Below are 26,275 nucleotides of genomic sequence, written 5' to 3'. Positions count from 1 at the left end.
TTGGCCAGGGGGGAGCCCAGCGTCCTTAACCACCACGCCACCTGACAGCCCCACAACCAGTATTTTTCAGGCCACCAGATTCAGAATGGACATACAGATGGTCATTTGGGATCGAGCAGCATTAACCAAGAGCTGGCTCAACTTCCCTTCATTTGTGACAGCTAGTTTAGGGAGCCCGCGGACCCCTCAATGTATCGCCATCTCTAGTACTTTTTTTTTGTTTTGTTTTGTTTTTTGTGAGAGGTTTTTGCTATAGGGCACGTGCGCTCGCCAGACAGACAGAGACAGACAGAGAGATAGAAAGCAGGAAATCACCCCCCAGGGGGGATTGCCATGCCGCAATCCCTTCTCCTCCATTCTCCTCTCGGGATCTTGGGCACGTACGCACACGTGCCCGGCGTGAGTTTAAGCCACCAGGTCCGGGACTCGAACCGCGGTCGACTACGTGGGAGTCCAGCGACATAGCCATTACGCTAACTGCTGGTCCCTCTAGTACGTTTTTGTCTCCTATATCCTTATGGTCCAAGGGACGTAGCCTAGCTGAACAAGAACTCTGGGGGCCAGCAGGTGATGTAGTGGCTAAGGCTCTGGACTCCACATGGCCAGTCACAGTTAAGAGTCCTGGATCTGGTGGCTTGAAACTCACGCTGGGTGCATGTGTGTGCATACCCAAAATAATGAGAAGAAAATGGAAGAGAAGGGATTGTGGTGTGGCCATCCCCCCTGGGGGGTGTTTCCTCACTCTCTTTCTCTGTCTCTCCAGTGAGCATACTCAATTTATACCAAAAATCCCTCCCCCTAAAAAAAGTGGTTTTTTTTGGAGAGAGAAGTTTTTGCCATAGGGCATGTGCGCTTGCCAGAAAGACAGAGAGAGACAGAGAGATAGAAAGCAAGAAATCACCCCCCAGGGGGGGGATGGCCACACCGCAATCCCTTCTCCTCCATTCTCCTCTCGGGATTTTGGGCACGCATGCACACGCCCCTGGCGTGAGTTTAAGCCACTGGGTCCAGGACTCGAACCTCAGTCTACATGGGAGTTCAGCGACATAGCCATTATGCTAACTGCTGGTCCCAAAAAGAACTCTTTATGTCAAGCCTTGTGTCTCTGTTTCCTCTCTTACTGAGTAACCATGGACAAGTGATCAAACTCCTCTAAACCTCAGTTTGATCTGCAAAATGGGGGGGGGGAGGGAATCACCTTACAGCAGTGTAGATATCTGTCCACTGCTTGGTGCACATAACAACTTATATGCTATTCTTTCATTTTTTTTTGTTTGCTATAGTTCACATGTGCTCACCAGGAGGAGAGACAGAGACAGGGAAAAGTGAGAAATCATCCCTCAGGGGGATGGCCATGCTGCCAACCCTTCTCCTCCATTCTCCTCTCAGGATTTTGGACACACACACTCCCGGTGTGTTTTTCAAGCTGCTGGACCCAGCCGTGTGGAATCCAGCCACCAGCCAAGCAAAAATGAGTAATGAATAAAAAAGCTGTCTTGGTTTAAATCAGACCTGAGGAACAGCCTCGTCCAGAACATCTAAAACTGCTCTAACAACTACATCCATTTCTTTGGCAGTATCTTTGTTAAGAGAAAGTTTTATTTTCTAGCAACTGAGTCCCTTTCAGTATGGGCCTACAAGTCTCCTCTCAGCTGTAACTAGGAACCAACGACAGCTGCTGCTCCACCAGTCCTACAGCACACTGCGGCGCTCAAAGCCCGGGCCCTGTACCTGCAGTCCCGGGGGACACACAAGCCCGCTCACAGTGATGCAGAACCAGGTGGCTCATCTGGAAGGAGAGGCCACCGTGAGACCTGATGAGTCGCACCAGGTACGATCCTGTGCTTTCTCAAATGCCGGCACCGGTTATGCTCGTGTGGAATCCAGCACGCGTGTGCAGTTCCACTCTCACATGTGTAACTAATTCACTTAAGTCCCGAGTTAACCACTGGGTTCCCTCTTTAACAGACAGACTTAGCTCACAGTTAGGACATCATCAAGCAAAGTGGGTACCCTGTCCCCACAATTGTTTAAATTTGTCATAGGGCACATGCACTCACCAGAGATGGGGTGGGAGAATGAGAAAGCACTCCCGGGGACAGCCATCGCAACCCCTTCTCCTCTCAGGATTCTGGGCACTCATGTACGTGCACCTAGTGCATTTTTCAAGCTGCCAGGTACCCACCTTGAACCATGTAGTGAGCCATGTGGAATCCAGCCACCTTAACTACCATGCCATCAGCTGGTCAACCTGCCCCCCACTTTTTAGAGAATTTGTTATTTCAAATTAATATCAAAGTTACCATGAGAAAAAATAAAAACTTTATTGGACTTTGTTACACTTATTTTACAGTTTAGTATTGCTTTTATTTGGAATTACATAAGGCGGAGGATGGGGCACTATAATGCTCTGAAGTGTGGGAATTTTAATGCTCTTTCTGGCTCCCCTGCTATTAAGGAAAATGGGGCAAATGCTTTACACTGGCAAACAAGGACTAAACCTCCCCGTCTGCTCCACAAATCCCTTGCAACGTTATCTCCATACCCTGATATAAGTCACTAGTGTGAAAGAGGAAAGGGTCCCAACAATTCAAAGCTCTGCTCTCCTATCCCCACCCTCCACCCTCTATGTTCATCTGTTTAGTTCTGCGAGAACGCCTCGAATTCGGCTCCCATCAGACTGGCTGAGCATCTCTGACCTTCGAATATTATCCAGGCTGGTTTAGCCCCGTTTGAGATGAGCAGTTGCCATCAGTGCTTTAAAATGGGTTTAGCATTTTGCGAGATGAGCTCATTGCCAATGTAATGATTCAATTCATTGGGCAGCTCTGAGCAGTCGCTTTCTCCCCGTCCCCACCTTCATCCCACAGGGACTGCCCTGGTCACACTGCTCTATGTTCACTCTGTACCCAGCCAAAGTGACCACAGACAGTTTGTGTCCCTGCACATATGCTCTCTGCTGTCCTCAAGGTAAGGTCCCAACTCTTTACTGGGGTCCACACAACCTTTCATACCTCAGTCCCTGCCTACTCTCCATACTCCAGCCTTCATGAATATTGTTTTTCCTGTTTCCTTCAACATGCAGTTTTACCTACCTGTCCGCAATGTCACCCCACCTTCCCATCCCTCTCTTAGCTAACTCCCAAAGTTCCTGGCTTACGCATCACTTTCTCTGAGTCCTCTACAATTCCTAAATCACGACACTAATTCACCACATTATAATCACTTATTTTATTATCAGCTTATTTTCACGCTCCTCTAAACGATTGAGTCTAAGATGGCAGAGCCTGTGTGCGTCTGTCATGTTGAAAGTCGTGCCCAGAATCCAGTGCCTGGTGCAGAACAGACACTTGGTAAACTCCTGGGAAAATGACCTGTTCTGTGGCACTTCCCTGCACGCTGCCTCTCAGGAATACGCTTCCTGACAGTGCCTTACCTGTCTCATATCTACCCAAGTATCCTACCCAGAGAAGATACCAAGGATCATTTTGGGATGAGTTCAAGATTTTGCTCACCAGTCAGACCCTAAGCTTTAGAAGGAATGGAAACTTTCTGACTAGATGCCTGATAACCTGACTGTTCAGAAAACAAGAATGGCTGCTAATTTATAAAAGCTGTTAAAGAAAGAACCTTAAAAGCTTAATGTCTTTCTTTTTTAATTAAATACCTTTATAGTGCAAATATAATAAATTCACATGCATTTGACTTTTAACATACTCATAACAAGATAATTATGTAGATTAAAGTTGCAGTGTTTGCCGAAGTGAATCTTCATTTTAACCAAACCTACAAAGCATTAATTGAAATGAACATATCTGGCCAAACCACAGACATGAATCAGGCAGCATCGATGTAATGTTAAAAAAGTAAATAAAAAAACTTAAGATGTAGAAGCAGTAGTCATATCAGCAACCACCCTTCTGGGGAAGGACCCACATACACAATCCTTCCCCCAGGACTGTGGGCTACACACCTCCTCAGAGTTTAAGCACTGAACAGTGTTTACATCACACAATGAGGACTCTCACAGCAGAAAACTGTCATGTAAATACCTTTTTGTGTTGCTATTTGGAGCGCTTTTTTGCTTGTGTGTGTTTTTTCTTTTTTTTCTTTTTTGTTGCTTTTTAAGAATACTACAATAGAAATATATTAATGATGGCCTCAAATATCCAACATTTTAAACCTTACATTTTAAACCAAAGTTGTAGGAACCTACAGACCTTTATACAGAACTCTCTTCACAGCACAGCTGTAGTTCACTTTAAAACACAAAAACGTTTTCTTGAGCTATGTCCTTACAAATAAGCATAATGTACATGTTAAGTGAAAAGTTCAGATTCTGCGTTAAGCATTATTCAATCTTGCCTCCTGATATGGACCTGGATATAGTCAAATCTGCAAAGCGTTCGCTTAATATTTTAGTTGAAGCAAACTTATAAGGGATATGGTTTTCGGCAAAGGAGACCTTTATGAATTTCAGTGGTGTCCTTGGCACTCCGAGGTTCAGCTGAAGTCCCGATTGGTGAGGACGAGGGGAGCCACGAGGGTCCAGACGTAGAGGAGGAGGCAGACCCAGCTGGAGCTGATCTTGACCCACACGGCTGGCCACTTGCTGGTCATGCTCTGGAACTTTGCATCAGGGCTAACAAGCAGAGGAGAGCCAGGTAAAGGAGGAGCCTGGTAACAGCATCCTACAGTGCCCCATCCAAGGCCAAGAAATTCCCCAGTGAAACTGGCTGATGCTACTACCCCCAGGAGATCCTAGAGAAATCTAGAGAAGGCTGCTGTTTCTTATGGCAAGGGGCTCAGCCTCTCAAATGACTTTTCTTAACAGCATTCAAGACCCTGACTATTCTTTGGGCATGGTTTTCCAGGAACATCTAGCTGTTCTAGTTACCAGTAAAAGTCTTGAAACGTCCCTTCTTTAGCACATTATCACTGTGACCAGAATCCTTTGATCTAGCCATCTCGAGACATGGTCAATTAGTAACAAGGACAGGTCAGGCTGCTTTATGTTATGATCTTTTTCTCTTGATTAACTCAAGTTTTGAAGGGCTCCTAGTGGTTTGCACTCCAAAGAATTCCAGAAGTTTTTACGGAACACGGCTTCATCATATGGGTAAGAGGGGTCCTAAGGCAGGGGAATGGAGATTTTATAGGCCGTCAGGGACTAGGTGCTCTCCCCCGTTTTGTAGATGCCTCCTACCTGTACCAGCTGGTCAGGGTCATCATGATGTACAAGGAAGCCAGGCAGAGCATGAAGTGGAAGAAGGAGTAGCTGTACTGCACTCCCTCCTTCTCGTTGTCCACGGCCCGCCGAGGCTGTCCATCGTCCTCCTCGCTGGCACCAGCAGTTGTATCACCAAGGATCACGCTGTCGCTCCCTGACAGGGTCAGCTTGTTCACTTGGCTGTTGTTGGAATTGCGGATGCTGGAAGACAAATCAGAAAGGGGAAATGAAGATGACCGCTGCAACTGGCCTGTACACGAGTCATTCTCAGCGGCTCCTACTTCGGAAGGCTGCTGAAATCTGAGTGCCGCCTCGCATCACCAGCCAGGCAGTGCTTCACCAGATGTGACCGACGGCTTCACTGCTCAGGAGCTGCCCAGGGTCTGCCCCCATGACCTCAGAAGTGCCTCTTCTATGCCGAATGTACCACCCACTCCTCCCAGCTGACCTACTCACCCCTCACTTCTGACTCGTAGCTATGCCCTCTGGAAAGCTATCCCGGAAATCACCCACAGGAGGATTCAGGCTGGGTCAGAAGATGCTTCTCCGACTTCCGACAGCTCCATAGGTTTCCTTCTGCCACAGCGCTTAATCATTCTGTCTGCTCACTGTTCAGAGAACTTAGCAATGACCTTGCTCACCTACGTATTTCTAGCACCACAGATGCTCACTAAAAGTTTGTTAAATGACGGAATAAAAAGTACATATAAAGGACAAAAGCCACGTGATCCTTTCAAGAGACATTAAAGAAAGCATGTGACAAAATCCAAAGTCCTTTCATGACAAAAACACTCAAAGCAGGTTTAGAGGAGGCCTTCCTCAAACCAATGAAGTGCATCAATCAAAAACCCAGAGCTGGTAAAACTGCTGTAATGAGGCAATAATGAAGGTGCCTTGCAAGGCTGGAAGACATATGGCCAGCTGAGGGTTCAGATCCCCAGGCTGGCCAGAAAACACACTAGTTGTACACACAGGTGTCCAGGATCCCAAGGGAAGCTGGATAGCTGGGGAAAGGGACTGAAGTATGCCAAGACTCTGTAGAGGATGTCTGTCTGTCTGTCTCCTCATTCCCTTCACATATGCATGCACATGTCCATTATCAAAAAAACAAACAAAACCAGAGCTAACACTGCACTTAATGGTGAACGACTAAAAGTATCCTCCCTAAGATCAAGAACCAGACAAGGATCCCACTTTCACCATTACTATTCAACACTGTATGAGAAGTTCCAGTCAGAGCAATTAGGCAAGAAAGAGATAAAACGGTATCAAGACTGATAAAGAAGTAAAACGAACTCTCTCTGCAAAGGACTTGATCTCATACACAGAGCTCCGTGTGGAGACCCAGCCTGGTGGCACGGTCAGTGGCAAGCTGAACTACAGTGCTGGAAGTGAGGTGGCCAACCACAATCTGGATCCTAAAGGCAACTTGAAAACATGCTGGGCACATGCACTTGTGCACAAGATCTTGAGGAACTAGAGGCCTGGGGAAAGGGGGCTGTGACATGAGAGCCTATTGAGGGGGCTTCTCTCTCCCCCCCGTCTCTCATGCCAGTGCATACACACTCTCTAACATGAAAATGGGAAAGCTTAGAAATTTACCTATCTCATACATGTACATATATATGGAGGGAGAGAGATAAAATTCTATGGGATACATGCACTAACAAGTTCAGTAAGGTTGCAGGATACCAGACCAATATACAATGATCAATTGCATTTCTATATACTAGGATGAATGACCTAAGTTAAATTATGAAAATTCCACTTAAGATACTATAGAAAAGAATAACATGTTTAAAAATTTAACAAAAGAAAATTTAAGACTTTTAAACTAGTAACTATCAACTCCACTGAAAGAAATTAAAGACCTAAATGAGATATCTGACGTTCATGCACTAGAAAGAAGCCTTAATGTTGCTGAGACTGGTGATACTTTACAAATTGATCTACAGAGTCAACGCAATCCCTGTCAAAATCTCGACTACCTTTTCTTGTAGAAATTGACAAGCTGATCCTAAAATGCACAAACAAAAGCAAGGGACCCAAAAGAGCAGAAACAACCCTGAAAAAAACTAATTTAGAGGAACTCATACTCCTCAATTTCAAAACTTACTACAAAGCTACAGTAATCAAAATAACATAGTGTTGGCATTAAGGACAGGCATATAGATCAATAGAAATAGAATGAACAGTTTAGGGGTGGGGGGAACAAGAAAACAAAAGGAAAAAAAACTCACTATACATTGGTTGTCAACTGATCTTTGACAAGGATGCCAGGAGAATTCAATAGAGGGAAGAATGAAGTTGGACCTCAAATCATATATGAAAACAATAAAATGACAACACAATTTCTTAAATAGGTAAAAGATTTAAACAGACATTTCTTGAAGAAAGATACACAAATGGCCTGGCCAATAAGCACATGAAAAGATGCCCAATACTGTTAATCATTGGAGAAATGCGAATCAAAAGCACAATTAAATGCCACTTCATACTCCCTGGAACCACTACAATAAAAAAGTCAGACAATTACAATGCAACAGTTAGTGAGATTAGGGTTAGTGTGGTAAAATTCGAAATCTCATCTATTGGAGGTGGGGTGGGGCGTGGGTGAGGCAGACAAGGACCTGGAACATGATGCAACCACTTCAGCAAACACACTGGCTGTTCCCTGTAACGTTAAGTGGTCACCATATAACTCAGAAAGTCTACTCTCAGCTACACACTCAAAGAAAACTTAAGACATCCACACACAAAATGTGTATACAATATTATTTGAGCACACTTTTCGTCTTAGTCCCACAGTGGAACCAATCCAAACGTCCATCAACTGGTGAGCAGATAAACAAAATGTGGTGCATCCACACAGTGGAGTTCCACCTTCAACGAAAGAAATGAAGGCTGTGCTAGGTCTGGATGAACTCCACAAACAGTAAGCCAGTGACAAAAGACCCTATCTCATATCAGTTCACACACATGAAATGCTGAAGTAGGCAGATACACAGAATCGTAAAGTAGATTAGCAGCTGCCAGAGGCAAGGAGGAGGGAGAATGAGGGGTGGCTGCTGCCGGGTACAGGGTTTTTCCTTGAAGTAACATTTTAAAACTGATTGTGTAACAATTGAACCACTTCGTGAATACACTAAAACACTACTGAGCTGTACACTTTATAAAGGTGACTGCTACAGCATGTGAATTCTATCTTAATTTTAAAATATTAAGGCAGGTGGGACAGACCGGCAGTTAGCGTAATGGCTATGTCGCTGGACTCCCATGTAGTCGACTGCGGTTTGAGTCCCAAACCCAGTGGCTTCAACTCACGCTGGGCGCGTGAGTGTGCGTGCCCAGGATCCTTAGAGGAGAATGAAGGAGAAGGGATTGCGGCATGGCCATCACCCACGAGGGGGTGATTTCTTGCTTTCTTTCTCTCTCTCTCTGTCTTTCTGATGAGTGCATGCGCCCTATAGCAAAGAACCTCTCAAAAAAAAGAAATTAAGGCAGGTGGCAGTTAAGGTTCTGGAATCCCCATGACTGATGATGAAGGTTCGAGTCCCAGACCTAGCAGCTTGCATCCTCGGCAAGCTTGCTCTCCCCTTCTCCAGCAAGTACACATGCCCTCTGGCAAATTAAAAAAAATAAATAAACAATTAAAAAGGCAGCCAAACCACAGGCTATGGTGTGCCTCCCTTACTCTAAGCAATTTTTTTTAATTATATAAATCTGAGATCAGCAGACAGCATGATGTTTAAGTCGCTGGACTCCCACGTGGTTGACCGCAGTTTGACTCTCAGATCAGGCAACTTCAAACTTACAGCTGGTGCATGTGTGTGCACCTGCCCCCCCAAAATCCAAAGAGCATCCAAACCACAGGCTATGGTGTGCCTCCCTTACTCTAAGCAATTTTTTTTAATTATATAAATCTGAGATCAGCAGACAGCATGATGTTTAAGTCGCTGGACTCCCACGTGGTTGACCGCAGTTTGACTCTCAGATCAGGCAACTTCAAACTTACAGCTGGTGCATGTGTGTGCACCTGCCCCCCCAAAATCCAAAGAGGAGAATGGAGAAGGGACTGTGGCACGGCCATCCCCACAGGGGTAATTTCTCACTTTCTATCTCCGTTTCTCTGACAAGTGTACGTACCCTATAGCCAAAAATCTCTTTTAAAAAATTAGTACATCTATACATGTTGTGAAAAGCTGTCTAAATTAAAAACGCAACTTCCTATTTTAGGAAAGTATATTTACTTATATAGTCCTAATTTTTAAATTACACATTAAAAACAAATAAAATCATACATACATCAATACCTATAAAACTGCACACATCTATAAAGTATATGGATAGATTCAACAAAGAAAAAAGCCTGAAATAATATATACAAAAATGCAGATTGTGGGAGAGGCAGCTCTGAGGGAGAATATACAGAGGGGGGTCAGAAACTAGCACATCTGTAGACCACAGCACTGTGCAAGGTTGGCCCAGGGGCAAAGGTCTTGAGTTCTGTCTAAAGACTCCCTGAGTATGCCCAGCATGTGTGTGCCTGTGCTCAGGGCTGGCTAAGATGGGTTACAGTCTCAAACTGGTTAAGGGTGCTGTCCCTCTGTGCCTCTTGCTCACGGAAAATTAAATAAACTTAAAAAAAAAAAAGTAGAAAGCATAAATGTCTAATATGTGTCACATCTGAGGTTTTGGATTAATGAGAGACTTAATTTTATTTTCATTTATTTTTCAAAGTTTACTTATTTATTTCTTCCATGTGTGTGACAGACAGCCCCCAAGCCTCAGTCAGCCCAGGGTTGGACCCACCTGTGCCCAGCACACTCAGGGAGGTTTCGGAAGCAAACCGGGAACTTTCCCATGTGGGTCAGTCCTGCAGCACTTCACCTTCTACTGCCGGGCCACCATTGGCCTCTGACGTTTAACTTTACATGTATATAATTCTGTTAGCTATTTAAACATTATTTATAATAATCTGGAAATGAAATTTTTTAAAAGATAATGCAAGTCAATTTTCAAAGCCCCTATTCTAACTTATCTACAGTCAACGGAGGAGGACTTTATCACCCAACACAAATATTTAAGAACATAGTTGGGTAGAGCCAGCAGGTGGCACGGAGGCTGGGGCACTGGACTCCCACATGGCTGACCACAGTTCAAGTCCTGAATCTGGCAGTGTGCCTTCTCGCTTTCCTTCTTTCTCCCTTTCTGTCTTTCTCTAGTGAGTGTACATGTCCCATAGTAAATTAAAAATAGCAGTAATAATAAATAAAATTGAATAAATAATTCTTTTCTAAGAAAAGGAAATACACACAGCAGGGTAACTGCAGCAGGTAAAGGAGTTTTTGTTAAAGAAAATGAAGCTTTTTTTTTTTAATTCCTCACACTGGTTTTTTGAATGCAAAATAGCTTATTTACGCTATGATTAGCCTTCATGAGACTCTTATTCTAAGTACCTTTTAACTTACCTAGAATACAAAAGGCAGAAAACAAAGACCATCAGGCCAATAACACTCTCTGAATCCAGGAAATGCCCAGTCTTTGACACTGGAGGAGAGGTAGGGGCCACAGCAGTTGAATTTCCGGGAGCCACCGTTGGTGCGGTTATCTGTGAAATGATGCTCAGCAGGCTGGGGTTGCAGGAACGATCTGAAAATGCAGAATTTTATATTACCTACAGTTCATTTTGTTCTAAGAAAGCTGCTCAAGGGCTGCCTGCCCATTGTCCAGTCACGGTGTGAAACACGGGAATGCTGTAATGAAAAGAATCTGAAGCTTAGCAGTCAATAACATTCTGTATGAGAACCAGTGACTTAGTTTAGGAAAAAAAGCAACCCTGTCAAATTTCATAACCATCAACCTTAATTTTACTGGTTTAATAGTTTAACTGACTGACCTTTTTAGTTCTCCAGTATTACCATTGCTACAAGCACAGGAGTTTATCCCATGGTTTTATATCCTTAAGTAGCTATTTATACAGCTATTTATATAGCTGCTTAAGGATAGAATAAAAAAATAAGTGATAGGGAATTCTGTAGTAATTGTTTTCCTCTAAAAGAAGTCTCTAGAACACCCTGAAACCAGTGACTTAGTTTAGAAAAAAAGCAACCCTGTCAAATTTCATAACCATCAACCTTAATTTTACTGGTTTAATAGTTTAACTGACTGACCTTTTTAGTTCTCCAGTATTACCATTGCTACAAGCACAGGAGTTTATCCCATGGTTTTATATCCTTAAGTAGCTATTTATACAGCTATTTATATAGCTGCTTAAGGATAGAATAAAAAAATAAGTGATAGGGAATTCTGTAGTAATTGTTTTCCTCTAAAAGAAGTCTCTAGAACACCCTATTGAGAACCAATCTATTGGGTTGTTGATAAAGTCAGGATGTGTTTTTTCAACATTTTTCTATACTAAAATGCATCATGACTTTTCTGACAACCCATTATAATAACTACACAAGACTTCCTGTAGCTATTTCTTCTTAACCCTGTGACAAGAAAGTAAAATCCAATTAAAACAATTCTACAAAGAACCCAAACAAGACTGCTCTGGTCCAGAGCCCTCCAACTAGTTTTACTCAGTTGAGGTTAGAGAGGCTAGACTATCTAAAGGAGTGTGGCCCTTAAATCCCTCAGCAATGAACAGCCATGAGTAGCATGAGAAGTAAATATGAAAGATAAATATCTACAAATCTACAATGAACATTGTACATTTAAGAGAAGTTTGTTTTACATTTGCTCTAGGTCTAATTCTGTACCCACCAAAGAGGTCATTTCATTTCATCAAACGAATGGCTGTTGACATTCCTTACCAGGTTCATTGGACATGGCCGACCACGTGAGGTACATGGTATAGAGGGTGATGATAGAGGACTGTAAGAGGCCAGAGCGAGGCTGGTGTTCCTGTGGAATAAACAGGGGAAGAAAGCCACAAAGATTGCAAAGGGCTGACACTGTAAAATCTGGTGCACTTCGCTAGGATTCACTCAACTGTCAGCAACTGAGAATCATCTGATTCGCTGTGATGCCAGGTAACCTTTCAGTGTGAGTTGGCTTGTGAGAACCAAGAAAGACGAAGCATGTACCATGGTTCTCAAAACATTTTTATAATCACAGGAAATCCTGTGTATCACACAAGGCTTGATTTTTCTAAAAAGCCTAAACTCAGCTTTGCCTCAGACTAGCTAAGTGAACCATCACTTTTTTGAGGCTTCAGTTTACCTTTTCTTGTGACCAGGGGACATGTGCATTTGCCAGAGAAAGGGAAAGAAAGAGACAAAGCGCCTCCCAATAGGGCCTGGTTATACCACAATCTCCTTTCCTCTGTCTTGTCAAGATTCTTGGACACAGGCACACAGTGTGCTTACAAGCTGCTGGGGTCAGGACTTGAACTGTGGCTGGTCATCTGGCCTCCTGTGTGCAGCCCTTCATCACCATGCTAAAGAGCTAACCTAATTTTCTCATTTTTAAAAGAGGTACTTTCTTGGACCAACCCCACAGTCTAGTGGTTAAGGGACCCAGATCCTACATGGCTGACCACAGTTCATATCTTGGCCTTGGCAGCTTGAAACACACAGGGCACACGTGCATGTATGCCCCAAATCCCAACAGAAGGGAGAAATGGAGTAGGTGCTCTCTCCCTCTCTCCTTCTCTCTCTCTGATGAGCACATGCACACTCTGGCCATTAAAAATAAAATGAAAAAGGTAATATCCAGGTTCATTTCGTATTTCACATCTAAAACACAATAATTTTTTTAAAAGTATATTTATTTATGAAAAAGAGAAAGTTCTGACAGGGTCTCGCCATGTCAGGATCCTTTTGCCTAGCTCCCAGCCTATGTAGGCTGGGTTGGAAACCAAACCCACATTTCCATGACCTCAAGCTGCAGCCATGAGAATTCAGACATCTTAACCACCATGCCACCTGCTAGCCCCTCCAGGAACTTTTTTAATGAAGGGAAATTATTCATTTAATTATGATATGGCATGCAACAGCTCATTGTATATTTACTGCTATTGTGAATATTTTATCATAACATGGAAAATGTTTAAGTGGATAAACTCAGACATAAATTCATTTTAAAAGTTACCTGGGTTTCAAGTCCGGCATTAATTTAAAAGCTTACATGGGAGGAAGGAGCAGAAAGTAATCATACCTGAATTTTTGGATGGATCGATATGACAGAAACCACAACGCAAAGGATCAGATTGATACTGATGAAGAACTTGTTTTCTGTGCAGCCATCTGGTTTGGTGTAGTATGTGAAGAGCAGCCCAACGAAGATGATTGACAGGATATAAAGCAAGCTTGTGACAGACAGTAAAGCTAGAAAAGGGAAACCAGTATGAATACCACAGTTGTGGTGTAAATTTTTACAATGAAGACCCAGTTTCTACTGCATATAAAAATGAAGAGACATTGGGGCCAGCAGGTGGTGTGGTGGTCAAGGCAGCTGGACTCTCACATGGCTGACCATGGTTCAAGTCCCAGACCCACTCGCTTAAAAGTCACGCCAAGTGCATGTATGTGCATACCCAAAATCCTGACAGGGGAATGGAGGAGAAAGGATTACAGTGTGGCTGATTTTTCACTGTCTCTCCCTGGCAAGTGCACACACCTTATGACAAAATCAAAAACAAAAAAAAGAGGCACTGTTTCACTTCTATGGGGTCAGTAATTTAGAGCAAAATTACAGAAACCCAAGGTTAAAAAAGTCACAGATTCTGTTAGATTGGCTCAATGTTAAATTCCAAAATCCATCAAGCAACTGAACTCACTTCATCGATTACCTAGCTGACTTCATGGGTTCGATTACTACACATTTGATCCTTCCAGCTGAGGTTGACTACCTGCTACATGCTAAATAATACGTATTACAAGGCCCTCCTGGGAAACTAGAGGATTCCTGGGTCCTTAAAATGGTCCATTTCACAGCAAGTCACAAACCAGGGATTTTAAGGGAAAAATAGGTATCTTGTTGGTTTTTTTTTTTTTTTTTTTTTAAGTTTTTCCTCTGTAGCACTGGCTACACTACACCCATGTCCCATCACCAATTAGCTGGGGAAGTGGCTCATTTGCTGTTTTCAAACATCTAAAGTAACATTCCTTCCATATGCATGAATAATCACTTAGCTATGTCCCTCTGAAAACAAAAAAACACGAAACAGTACATAGTCCAGTGCAGACCAACTGCAGCAAACTGGCCCAGTTAACTTGATTCAATTCAAAGCACACTTACTTGAGAAAATTAGTTTCTACTTAACTCAAAAAATGTTGCATGTTTAAAATTAAAAGATATACCTTGCTACTAGCTAAGTTCTTAATAATTTTTCCATCTGGGGACCAGCAAGTGGCATGGTGGTGAAGGCGCTGGACACTCCCACATAGCCAACCACGGTTCAAGACCTGGACCTGGTGGCTTGCTTTCTCGCTTTCCCTCTCTCTCTGTCTCTCCCTGTGTCTGTGTTTCTCTGGTCAAATTAAAATACATGAATGAATGAATAAATACAATTTACAAAAAAGAAATATTCTAAAAAAAAAATTAAAAAAAATTTTCCATCTGAATATTCAAGAAGTCTCTACATTTATTCCAAAGTACAGTCAATCTGTAACTTAAATTCTTTCCAGAACTGTGTGATCCAAAATGAATTACAGAAAACAGAAGTAAACAGTTAAAAGATAAAATAAACTTTAGTCAGGTAGGAGTAAAGGAGGAGGGGTCACCAGGTGGCATAGTGGTTAAGGGCACTGAGCTCCCACATGGCCAACCATGGTTCAAGTCTCAGACCTGGCAGCTTGCTTTTTCACTTTCTCTCTCTCTCTCACTCAGCAATTAAGAGATTCCTGACCCATAATTGCAAATGATAAATACTATTTTGAAAATCTATTGCCAAAATAGTCATTAGTAATGGGGCAATAATAGGGCAGCAGTTAAATAAATCATGCTATACTGTGCAGCTACTCCATTCGCTAACATAAAAAGAAATTCGCCATACGGTGAGTGAAAAGAACAAGGTGTGGAACAATTACAGCATAATCCTGTTTACACTTAAATACAAAAGCAGCCCATATTATGTACAAATGGATAAAGGTCCAGTACTAGTGGCTACGTCTGGAAAGAAAAATGGGTCGCAGGTAGACAGAAATTTGCATTTTCATTCTTTGTAAAGTTCTATCATTTGTGTTTATGGTGAACACAAAAGTACTCTTTTTTTTTTTTTTGGAGAGGTTTTTGCTATAGGGCACGTGCGCTCGCCAGACAGACAGAGAGAGACATAGAGACAGAAAGCGAGAAATCACTCCCCAGAGGGGATGGTCATGCCGCAATCCCTTCTCCTCCATTCTCCTCTCGGGATCTTGGGCATGTACGCACAAGCGCCCGGCGTGAGTTTTAAGCCACCGGGTCCAGGACACGAACCACGGTCGACCACGTGGGAGTCCAGCGACACAGCTATTACGCTAACTGCTGGTTCCCAAAAGTACTCTTTCTTATACACACACTTAAAAAGGAATATGCTAAGTAAATAAAATGAAAAGAAAACTAGGCAATTTGATAGTATGTACTAAAAGGATTTGAAATGTTGATACCTTTTGACCCTTCCATTTCCAACCATCTATCCTAACCAAACAATCAGAAATGCACTCAAACATATACTATTAGGTATTTATTGCTGTACTGTATCCAAAATGTATTCATAAGCTACTTTAAAGTTTTTTAAAAGTCAAACTACAAACTATTCAAATGTATAGTACCTTTTAAAAATAAACTCAAATATATTACACACATTTTTCAATAACTTGTTTTCTTCTTTTCTATTCAGAGAAGACACACATGTACAAACAGAAAAAAGGCTGGAAGAATATAGACTAACATATTAACAGGGAGTAATAATGGCTGAATAACTGAATCATGGGGGAGTTTAATTTTTTTTTTTTTTTTTGGTCATTCCTGCCCCCTCAGGCTTTTGACCCAAAAGCATGTATATTATTTTTAAAGTTTTTTTTTTTTTTTTAAGAGATTTTGGCTATAGGGCCTGTGTGCTCACCAGAGAGAGAGAGGGGAAGAAATCACCCCCTGTGAGGATGGCTGCAATCCCATCTCCTCCATTTTCCTCTCAGGCTCTTGGGCACTCATGTGCATGCACCTGGTATGAAGTTTAAGCCACCGGGTCTGGAACTCAAACCATGGTCAACAACGTGGGAGTCCACAGACGTAACCATTACGCCACCTGTTGGTCCCTAGCACGTATTATTTTTATTAAGGATGGAGGAAAACATAGTTGAGGTCTCTCAACAAAAATTATTTTTTAAAGTGAGGTATGACTGAGTCATTACCCCTAAGTAAGTAGAAGGCTCCAAAATTCGTTATCATTAAATGGGCTTAAGTCCTATTTCCAACCTGGAAGTTTATGTGCCCTTCCACACAAGAAGCTTTTACACTAGATGAGAAGTCATAGCCTGAATGAAGCAGGAAGGCCTAACCGCCCCTGCCTCCCTGAGATCTGGGCTGTACCTTATGTCTAATGCATTGAGTTCCACGTCCATGGAAACAAGGTTATCAAAACAGAACGATGCTACTAACCACAGCTGTTTTTCCTTATCTAAACACATGTATTTACAAATCTCAAATAAACAAATTCTGTGAGACTCCAGTGGCTTACATTATCTGTGTTACTCTATCCCACTAATGCAGGTAACTCAAAATCTACCCAACTACAAAATAATAGCTTTGTCAAAGGCAGCTCAACATCAGAACTCACACGTTTAAAGCCGGGGAGACTTTTACCATATACCCTGCAGCATGGCTCTCACAGGTGAGCTGAGATACCTACCAGCATACCAGAGTCTTGGGTTTCCTTCTTCCATTCGGTTTACCCATAATTCATTCCAAGAGTGAGCAAAGTCTACCAACAGCACCAGCTGGATAAGGATGAAGAAGGCAGCCCCTCCCATGCCAACAGCAAACCAGACTACAAACCAGAAAACAAAGTCATTCTTTAACACAGGAGTAACATATCGGGATGCTATTGTACAATGTTCTAAACAGATTTCAACTCAAGTAAAATTGAGGTGGAAAAGACCACCTGTCTCCAGCAGTACATACAGCAAGCTTATTATAATTCCAAACTTAAAGGTGTTCTCTGAGAAGTGTTCTATTGGGTTTTAGACCTTTCTAAAAATGTATCTTAGGGCCAGCTGGTAGCATGGTGGTTAAGACAGTTGGATCCCACATGGCAGGCTCTGAAGTTCAAGTCCCAGACTGGTGGCCTGAAAAACACAGCAGGTACAAGTGCATGTACAAAATCATAAGAGAAGAATGGAGAAGATACTGCAGTATGGCCATGCCCCCTGCAGAGCGCTTTCTCACTTTTCTCTGTCTCTTTCTAGCCAGCATACATAGACTGTAGCAAAATTCTTTTGTTTTTCTTTCTTTTTTTGGAAAGGTTTTTGCTATTTTGCTATAAGGCGTGTGTGCTCGCTGGAAAGCCAGAGACAGAAAGCGAGAAATCACCCCCCAGGGGGGATGGCCATGCTGCAATCCCTTCTCCTCCATTCTCCTCTCGGGATCTTGGGCACACACGCGCACACACCCCCGGCATGAGTTTAAGCCACCGGGTCTGGGACTCAAACCACAGTTGACCACATGGGAGCCCAGCAACATAGTCATTACACTAACTACTGGTCCTGTGTAGCAAAATTCTTAAAAAAATGTTTCAAGTGTGTGTTAGCTTATTCCAAGGGGAGCCTAGGTTCCAACATTCCAAATGATATTATAAGCCTTTTTCTTTAGAGGGGAAAAGAAATAAAGAAAAAAAAAATCACAGAAATCCACAGATGTCATGTGATGATATATTAAGAAAACAGGCTAAGACAGTGACATCGTGGGGTGGATAGTGGCATGATGTTCTGTGAGGCTGACCCACATGGGAAGGTTCTAGGTTCACATCTGAAGATCTCCCTGAGTAGGCCCGGCACACACATGCCAATAATCCAGGGCTGGCGGATGCTGGAATAGATCGTGGTGTCAAGACTCATTGACGGGAACCAGCAGTTAGCGTAATGGCTATGTCGTTGGACTCCCACGTAGTCGGCCACGGTTCACATCCCGGACCGGCGGCTTAAAACTCACGCGGGGGGTGTGTGTTTGCATGCCCAAGATCCCAAGAGGAGAATGGAGGAGAAGGGATTGCGGCATGACCATCCCCCCTGGGGGGTGATTTCTCGCTTTCTGTCTCTATGTCTCTCTCTGTCTGGCGAGCGCACACACCCTATAGCGAAAAGCTCTCCAAAAACAAAACAAAACAAAACAAAACAAAAAAAAACCCCCAAAGACTCATTAAGGACGCTGCCTTTCTGTCTCTCTTGCTCATGAAAAAATAAAATTTCGAAAAAAGACAGGGATAATGGAGTATAAGAGTTATAAGTCTTTACGTTGTCGAGTTCTCTGATTAAATTTGTATTACTCTTTCATAATACTGAAAAAGATTAACACATGGGGTCGCTGACAGTGTGGTGGTTAAAGTACTGAATCCCACACAGCTTCCCATGATCTGAGTCCCAGACCGGGTGACTTAAACAGTAACACCAGGCATGTGTGCGTGCACGTCTAAAATCCTGGAGTAGATCGGAGAAGGGACTGCAAAGTGGCTATCTCCTCTGGAGGATGATTTCTCACTTCTCTCTCTCTGTGTCGCTGCTATGTGTACATGTCCCCTGTAGCAAAAACTTTAAAAAAGAAAAATTTACATATGGCTCCAGAAAAGCCGAGAGGTGAGCAGAACACTTCCTGGCTTTAGATCAATAATTTATTATTATTCCCTAGTCATATGAATCAGATACTCTCTCAGTGAATTGTCTGTTCTGCTAAATTAGTAACGAGAATGTGACTTTAATTCAATAACTTGTAGAGTTTGTATATTTTATAATTAACTGCCAACAGTGAGCCATACCTGTGGTGAAAGAGCCCCCAGGAATGTAGAAAGATCCAACCATGATTCCAACGATGGCAGCAATTTTGAAGAACCAAAACCTATTAAAACATAAAAATGCATTTATAAAACGTTACGTTTCCTCTCATACTAAGAAAAATTATTTCCTGAAATGCAAAAATAAATTAGTAGCTTTTTTTCCCCAATATGATGGTCCAGGCTTATTTCTTCATTTGATCTGAGACTAGACAATTAAAGGTTGTTAATACAGAGAATAAATCAGTCTCATTAATAATTAACATGTACATTTAGTCTCCCTGCTTTTAGCACCTAGAGGTAGAAAATTTCCTACCATTCTGGAGAGTTCCAAAACAACAACAGTGTTACCTATGTAAGAGAAACCACTGGAGCCAGAAGGCATAATGGTTATTTCACTGGACTCCCACATAGTCAACTGTGGTTAGAGTCCTGGACTCAGAGGCTCGAAACTCACGCTGCGCATGTGTGCATGCGTGCCCAAAATCCTGAGAGGAGACTGGAGAAGAGACTGTGGCGTGGCCAACCCCACAGAGGGTTATTTATCACTTTTTCTCTGTCTCTCTCTGTGTCTCCAGCGAACATATGTGTCCTATAGCAAAAACCTCTCTCTCAAAAAAAAAAAATCATAATAATAATTTCATGGGCCAGCTGGTGAGCATGATGGCTAAGATAAAGCAGCTAGAACCCATAAGGCCGACAGCACAGTTCAAGTCCTAGAACAAACATCCTGCAGAACACGCCAGGTGCCCTGTGAGTGCATGCCTAAAATCCCAAAAGGAGGCAGAAATAGAGGAGGACAGATTGCGGTGTGACTGTCCCCCATGGGAGATACTTTTGCCCTTTTCCTCTCTGTCTCTCTCTCTGGCCAATGTATACGCTCTCTGGCCAGTGCACATGCCCTATGGCAAATTGAAAAAATAACAACAAAGGCTGGCGCGTAGCACAGTGGTTAAGATGGCTGGACTCTCACATGGCTGAAAGTGGTTCAAATCCCAGAACTGGCAGCTTCCTTTCTCACTTTCCTTGTCTGTCTCTCTCTCTCTGGTCAACTTCAAAATATAAAATAATGACAATGAATTTTTCTTTAAGTAACAATTTCATATCTATAATAGGCTGGAAAAATACCTGGGCCACTGATTTGCACATCCCACTGCTTCCATCAGATGGAACATGAACTCCTGAGGGGAGGAGTTGTCCCACCCTCACGCACTAGGCTGACGTAAATCCTACGTACCCGTTGTGTACTGCTGCTCTGGGGTCTTTACTTGTTTTTACTTTCAACATGAGCACAAAGAAGGTAAAGAAAAAGATGGCCAAGGCAAAGTTGATGCGATACACAGCTTTATAACCAACCAGCACATCACAGTCTTTATCCACCGCTATATCAGTCATCTTGATTTTAAAGCCCCCATCGCAGAATCCAGGAATCTAGGAAAAAGCAATAGGTAATATCCATATTTAAAGAGATTTTATTCCACTACAGGAAAGCCTAGGTGTTTATAAAGCCAACCACTCAACAACTTCAAGACTATCTGTGGGATTTTTCTGTTTGCCTTCCACCTCAATTCTGATCTCGTTACCACACAATAAAAGCAACTTGCATTTTAAAAATAGAAGTACTCTTTTTTAATGCACTTTTATGCAGATGAGGTTATCTTTATTTTTCCCTGAGATTTTCCAGCTACAATGACTCTTCCCACAGGCCAAAGACCAGGCTAGTTTAGATGCTTTAATATTAAACACAGAAAGGAAAAAAGTGTTTTGGAGTCACTGTTTTCATATATTTCCTCTCAGTTGTTAGACTGTAGCCCAAAGATGTTCATTCTCATTATCTTTATTTCTGGAAAAGAACTAATATCTTCATATCCTGTGTCTTGACCACAACCCAAAAGTAATTTTAAAACCTACAAATAAAAGGAACTTGGTTGAGAACAGTGAAGAAATAAGAACAATTACAATTAAAATTTTGCAGACTGTATAAACAACCAGTAGGTGGTGTGGAGGTTAAGGTGGCTGAGTCCTACATGGTAGACTTTACAGCTTGAGACCTGTACCCAGCGACCTGAAAGTCAAACGGAGCAGGTGTGTACGTGTGTGGGCATACCCAAAAGCCCAAGAGGAGCGTGGAGGAGAAGGGATTGCAGTGTGGCCCTCCCCCTGGGAAGTGCTTTCTTACTTTCCCTCTCTCTCATGAGTGAATGTGCCTCATGAAAACTTAAAACACACACACACACACAGAGTACCTTGGGAGTACTTCTATATCTTTATTATATTATTATTCATTCCTTCTATAAAACTTACCTTCTTCAGCTGAGTTTCCATGCCTTCTGTCAGCATGATACAGGACACAGCAGTGCCCAGGAGGAGGATGAAAGCATAAATGAGGCGCGTCACTGTGGAATTCTTACTGTTCGGACAGCAGCTACACAGCAAACAGGAGGCCCCGCTGCACAGGCACGGAACCTGCAATAAGCACACCGTGGATCATTCGAGACCTCCAACAGGTGACTCCTCCATGACGCAGACGTCGCAGAATAGAAAACAAAACAAACCCACTAGGCTTTGACAGTTTTAATTGAGAGAATCATGGCTAGGATGAAGTGGTTATAAGCATAGACTCCAGGGTCAGCAGGTGGAGTGGAGGCTAAGGCGCTGGATCCCACATGGCCAATTCCGCAGTTCAAGTCCCAGACCCAGCAGCTTGACGATCGTGCCAGGGGCATGTGTTTGCATGCCCCAAATCCTGAGAGAAGACCAGAGGAAAGGAACTGCAGCATGGCCAGCCCCCCTGAGGTGAGGGGTGATTTCTCACTTTGTCTCTCTCTCTGTCTCTGACAAGCACACATGCCTATAGCAAAAACTAAAACAAAACAAAGCATGGGCTCAGGAGGTAATAATAGAATTTGCCTCCCTTGGACCTCGCTTTCTTAAATAAGCACTCAACACATTGCTGAAATATAGTTAAGAGCACAATAAATGCTATATTCACACAGAAAACACATTTTGTTTAAAAATGAAAAAAATAAAAATAAAAACCACATACCTAACTCTACTTGCTGTTCACTGAAAATTCTAGTTTCCAAAACTGTTATAGCAGAAAGCTACATTATATTGAAACCTCCCTTATGAATAATGACACTAAGAATCATCTAGTTCCATTCAAGAGTAACTAGGAATTTCCTCAAAATGTCAAACACAGAATTATCATACGACCTAGCAATTCTACTCCTAAGTATAAACCTCAAAACACTGCAACAGCTATTCAAACACACGTTGCAAATGAATGCTCACAGCAGACTACTCATAATCACCAAAGGGGGGAAAGAATGCAAATGTTCATTAATTGATAAGTAACTATGGTCTAAGTAAAATGGGGTTTATGCACTCAATGGATTGCTCAGATAGAAAATGAAGTACTGATACTTGGTACAACATGGGTGAACCTTGACCACATCATGGTAAGTAGAAGTCCGATGCAAAAGGTCACATATTGCATTATTCCATATATATGAAATGCACACTACAGGAAAAACCAGAAACAGAAAAGTGGCTAGGGGTTGGGGGAGAAGGGAATGGGAAGTGGCTGTTTCATGGGAAAGGGAGCACCCTTTTGGGAGGGTGACAATGCTCTGGAGCTGGACAATTGTGGTGGGAGCAGGACACTCTGAATGTACTAAATGTCAACAGATTACACCTAAATCCTGGAATTCTAGCCTTTACTATAGAATTGAGACAATAAATAGCTGTTGTTTTTATATAAATAGCTTAGTCTGTGCCATTTTGTTATGCAGCCCTAACAAACTAAAGCACCTTCTTCCTTCTCTGTAACTATTATGAGAATAGAAACACCTGAGGGGAAGGCCACCTTCACAGGGTTGTATGCCTTGCACCTTCACACACAGTAAATACCATATAACCGTGCAACACATCTGTCCTACTGTATGTCATTTCTCTACTGCAGTAAATGACAATGCTACCTCTCCTTTAGATCAAGCCAAAAACCTGAAGTCATCCTGGATGTCATCTCTTCTTCCAAAATCCTCATCCTACCTGTCAGCACATCAGCTCTACCCTCAAAATCTGATCCCTTTTATAGCATCGTTAGCTATCACCTTGGGCCAAGCCACTCCTATGGTCTCTCATCGACTTAAATGCAATAGCTCCTGTCTCACTGCTGTCAGGAATCCACTCTGAACCCACAAGTATGAAGACATGTGAGATTCAACAGATACAGGAAAAAAGGCCTTCTCAGTTTCCCCTATCTGGCTCAAAGCAGCAAATTTTGGGGAAATAAGGCTGCCATAAATCACCTCTCAGGGGGAGTTTTTAAGCCCATAAAGAAGGTGAACCTCCCACACCTATGTAAACAAGTGTCCTCAAACTTTATCTCGCTTGTTTTAAAAACCCATCTGCCTTTCCTAAAGAAAGCTATTTATTCTTCCAAGAAGCCTCTCTCCCACTAAATTAGGGATATACGCTCGACATGCTAACCAAAAGAGTTACTCCTACACCTATGAGCGCCTTGCACACATAAACAAGCATCTTCCTCTTGCTAATCTTGTGAGTTTAATTAGCAGGCACCCAGCTACTGAACCAAAGAGGGTGGAGGGAACGTTTTTCCTCTCCCACACTGCTTTACCCTTACTTTTCCACCCTTTATTCGCCACACAATAACCAGGACTCGTGTTAACACAAAGGTCAGATCATACCACTCCTCTTTTCAAACTCTATATAAAGTCTATAAAAGGACTCCCATGCCACTTACCACTGAACAGTAAAAGGTGAAGTTCTTTAAAAACTACTAGACCACATGCTGGTGGCAACAGGCTCTGGCTCCCTGCTACCTTGCTGCCTTCATTTCCTATTATTCTTCCTCTCATTCTTTCCACTCTCTGGTATACTGAATTCTTGGAATTAAAGGGATTAATATAAAAGCGATTAAAACACAGAAATGCTCGGTTGGCATCAGTACAAATCTTTGCTTTCAATCTAAACTGTGTTTGGATTTCAACCTGAACTGTTTCAAGTTAACAAGGTGGCAAAGGCATTGCTTGTTTCAAATTACTGATTTGCTCAACTAATGACCTTAACTACATACTTTTTTGAAACCTATTCTGTAAACAGTGAGTTTGAACCAGTAATGGACTGTAAAAATTAACCAGGATTCTTAAAAATGTGATAGAGGGACTGGCAGGTGGCGTGGTGGTTAAGGGCACTGGACTCCCACATGGCAAACCATGGTTCAAGTTCCCTGGTGGCTTGCGTTCTCGCTCCCCCCCCCTTCTCTCTCTTTCTCTCTCTTTCTCTCTCTCTCTCTCTCTCTGTGTCCCTCTCTGGTCAAAAGGAAATAAATAAAGTTAAATAAAATAAATCTTTAAAAAAATGGTAGTGTAAGAATAAAATAAAGTCTAACCTTTGCCTCTTTCGCTTCTGTAGGTGTGGAAACCTGGGATAATTTGTTAACACCTTGCAGGGAGCCTGGAGCCATTTGCAAGTTAGCATAACACCTTGCAGGGAGCCCGGAGCCATTCGCAAGCTAGTCTGGCAAGCTAGTTTAGCACTTTGCTGGAAGCCCGGACCCTTGTATTGTAAAATTCCTCCCTTCTGCTAGCCCCAGAAAGCCTGACCAAAGGGTCGCCATAAGATTACCCTTGAAACCCCTTATCTTGCTTCCTCCCCTCACCCCACGGACTCACGTCTATATAACCTGAATACTCCTATGTTCAGGACTTCACTCGTTCTCATGTCTTGCATGACTGAGAGTGGAGTCCTAGCACGCTAGCAATAAAGTCTCTTGTATTTTACATCAAGGACCGACTTTTGTGGTTGATTGGGGTCACCATTGCCGTAACATTCCCTGGACAAGAAGGTTCAGCGAGTTGCCGGCAAAAACCTTTCAATAGAATAGAAAAATTGTACAGTAGGTGGCAAAATCATTTCATGAACTTTTATGTCTAAATGTGTACATTAGATCAACTACATAAAAATGTATTTCTTCAGCTCAAGGTCAAAAAAAATCAGAGATATTGCTTCTAAGGAACCCTCAACAGGCCATTCTGATTTAAAAACGACTTTAAAGGATGAGAAGGATGCATTCCACCCTAAGAAATTATGGAATGAGCCAAGACGGACTCCTTAGTCAATGACATCAGTTAGGTAACAAGAAAGCGATTTCAAGGAATCATGCTCTTAGGAAGCAGATAGAACTCAGGCACTAAAATTTTCTTTTAAAACACGTTTACAGTTTTCAAAGTGATACAACCCATGTATTCATTCTATTCTCAAAGCAGCCCTCTCAAGGCGAAGAATGCTGGGGTGATTACCCTCAGAGATAAATGAGTTATAGAGTTCTTCAAATGTTTAGGCCTCGGCTTCCAATTCTAATAACCCACAAGGCCTTCTTTCCTTGCACCAAAACTGCGGACAGGCCTCGGTTAAAAATCTCAGCTGAGCCATAGCTTTGGCAAACCCCGCGTTCTTATATAAAAATATTATTCAATCCAGCCAAAATTAAAGAACGCCACCTTAAAAGGTGCTTGGAAAAATAACCGTAGGGCCGGCGCCCGGGGAGCTGCTCCAGCCCCAGAGGCGCCCGCAGACCGGAAGGCTCGCGGGGGCGGGGCGATCGGAATTGTAAACAATGGCGGCCGAGCTTCCCCACATTCCTCAGCGACCCCGGAAAGCGCGCCGCCTGCTCTCCACCCCAGGGCTTCGTGGAAACGGTCCCCCGACTCGGAGATCGCCGGCACCCCGAGAGCCAGCCCCACCTCCCTGCAGAACCTAGGGAGGTCAAGGTCCATTCGGGTCTGGGCTTGAGGCTCCCTAAGGCCCTTCTCCCAAGCCAGAGGTCCGGCGAGGACGCGGGACCCCGAACTCACCCAGCTGGCGAGGGAGAAGACCCCCAGCACAGCCCCCATGATGACCGGTGGTGGAGGTGGCCGGTCCGCAGGCTCCTAGCGTGGTGGTAACTGCCAGCTGAGGCGTCTCCCAGAAACGCGACAGTTTCTCAGGCCCGAGAGTCGGCCCGCCCCTCGCCCGACGCAAGGGGTGACGTCACTGCGTGGCCCCGC

General features: G+C 43.0%; 1 protein-coding gene across 1 annotated transcript; it reads right to left on the bottom strand.

Moving 5' to 3' along the window:
• Nucleotides 1-2,299: 2,299 nt before the first annotated feature.
• Nucleotides 2,300-26,241, bottom strand: SERINC3 (serine incorporator 3). Its single transcript, XM_006147564.2, has 10 exons — nt 26,084-26,241; nt 21,507-21,668; nt 20,440-20,633; nt 19,188-19,267; nt 17,070-17,207; nt 13,394-13,563; nt 12,049-12,139; nt 10,702-10,882; nt 5,207-5,431; nt 2,300-4,642 (listed from the first exon to the last, which is right to left on the bottom strand). The coding sequence occupies exons 1-10, from the start codon at nt 26,120-26,122 to the stop codon at nt 4,504-4,506; spliced, it is 1,419 nt and encodes a 472-aa protein (XP_006147626.1). The 5' UTR covers nt 26,123-26,241; the 3' UTR covers nt 2,300-4,503.
• Nucleotides 26,242-26,275: the final 34 nt, after the last annotated feature.

The sequence above is a fragment of the Tupaia chinensis genome, unplaced genomic scaffold, assembly GCF_000334495.1.
Source record: "Tupaia chinensis unplaced genomic scaffold, TupChi_1.0 Scaffold000216_1, whole genome shotgun sequence".
Taxonomy (NCBI): domain Eukaryota; kingdom Metazoa; phylum Chordata; class Mammalia; order Scandentia; family Tupaiidae; genus Tupaia; species Tupaia belangeri.
The sequence above is the reverse complement of the archived record's forward strand: the minus strand, read 5'-3'. Positions and strand labels throughout refer to the sequence as shown.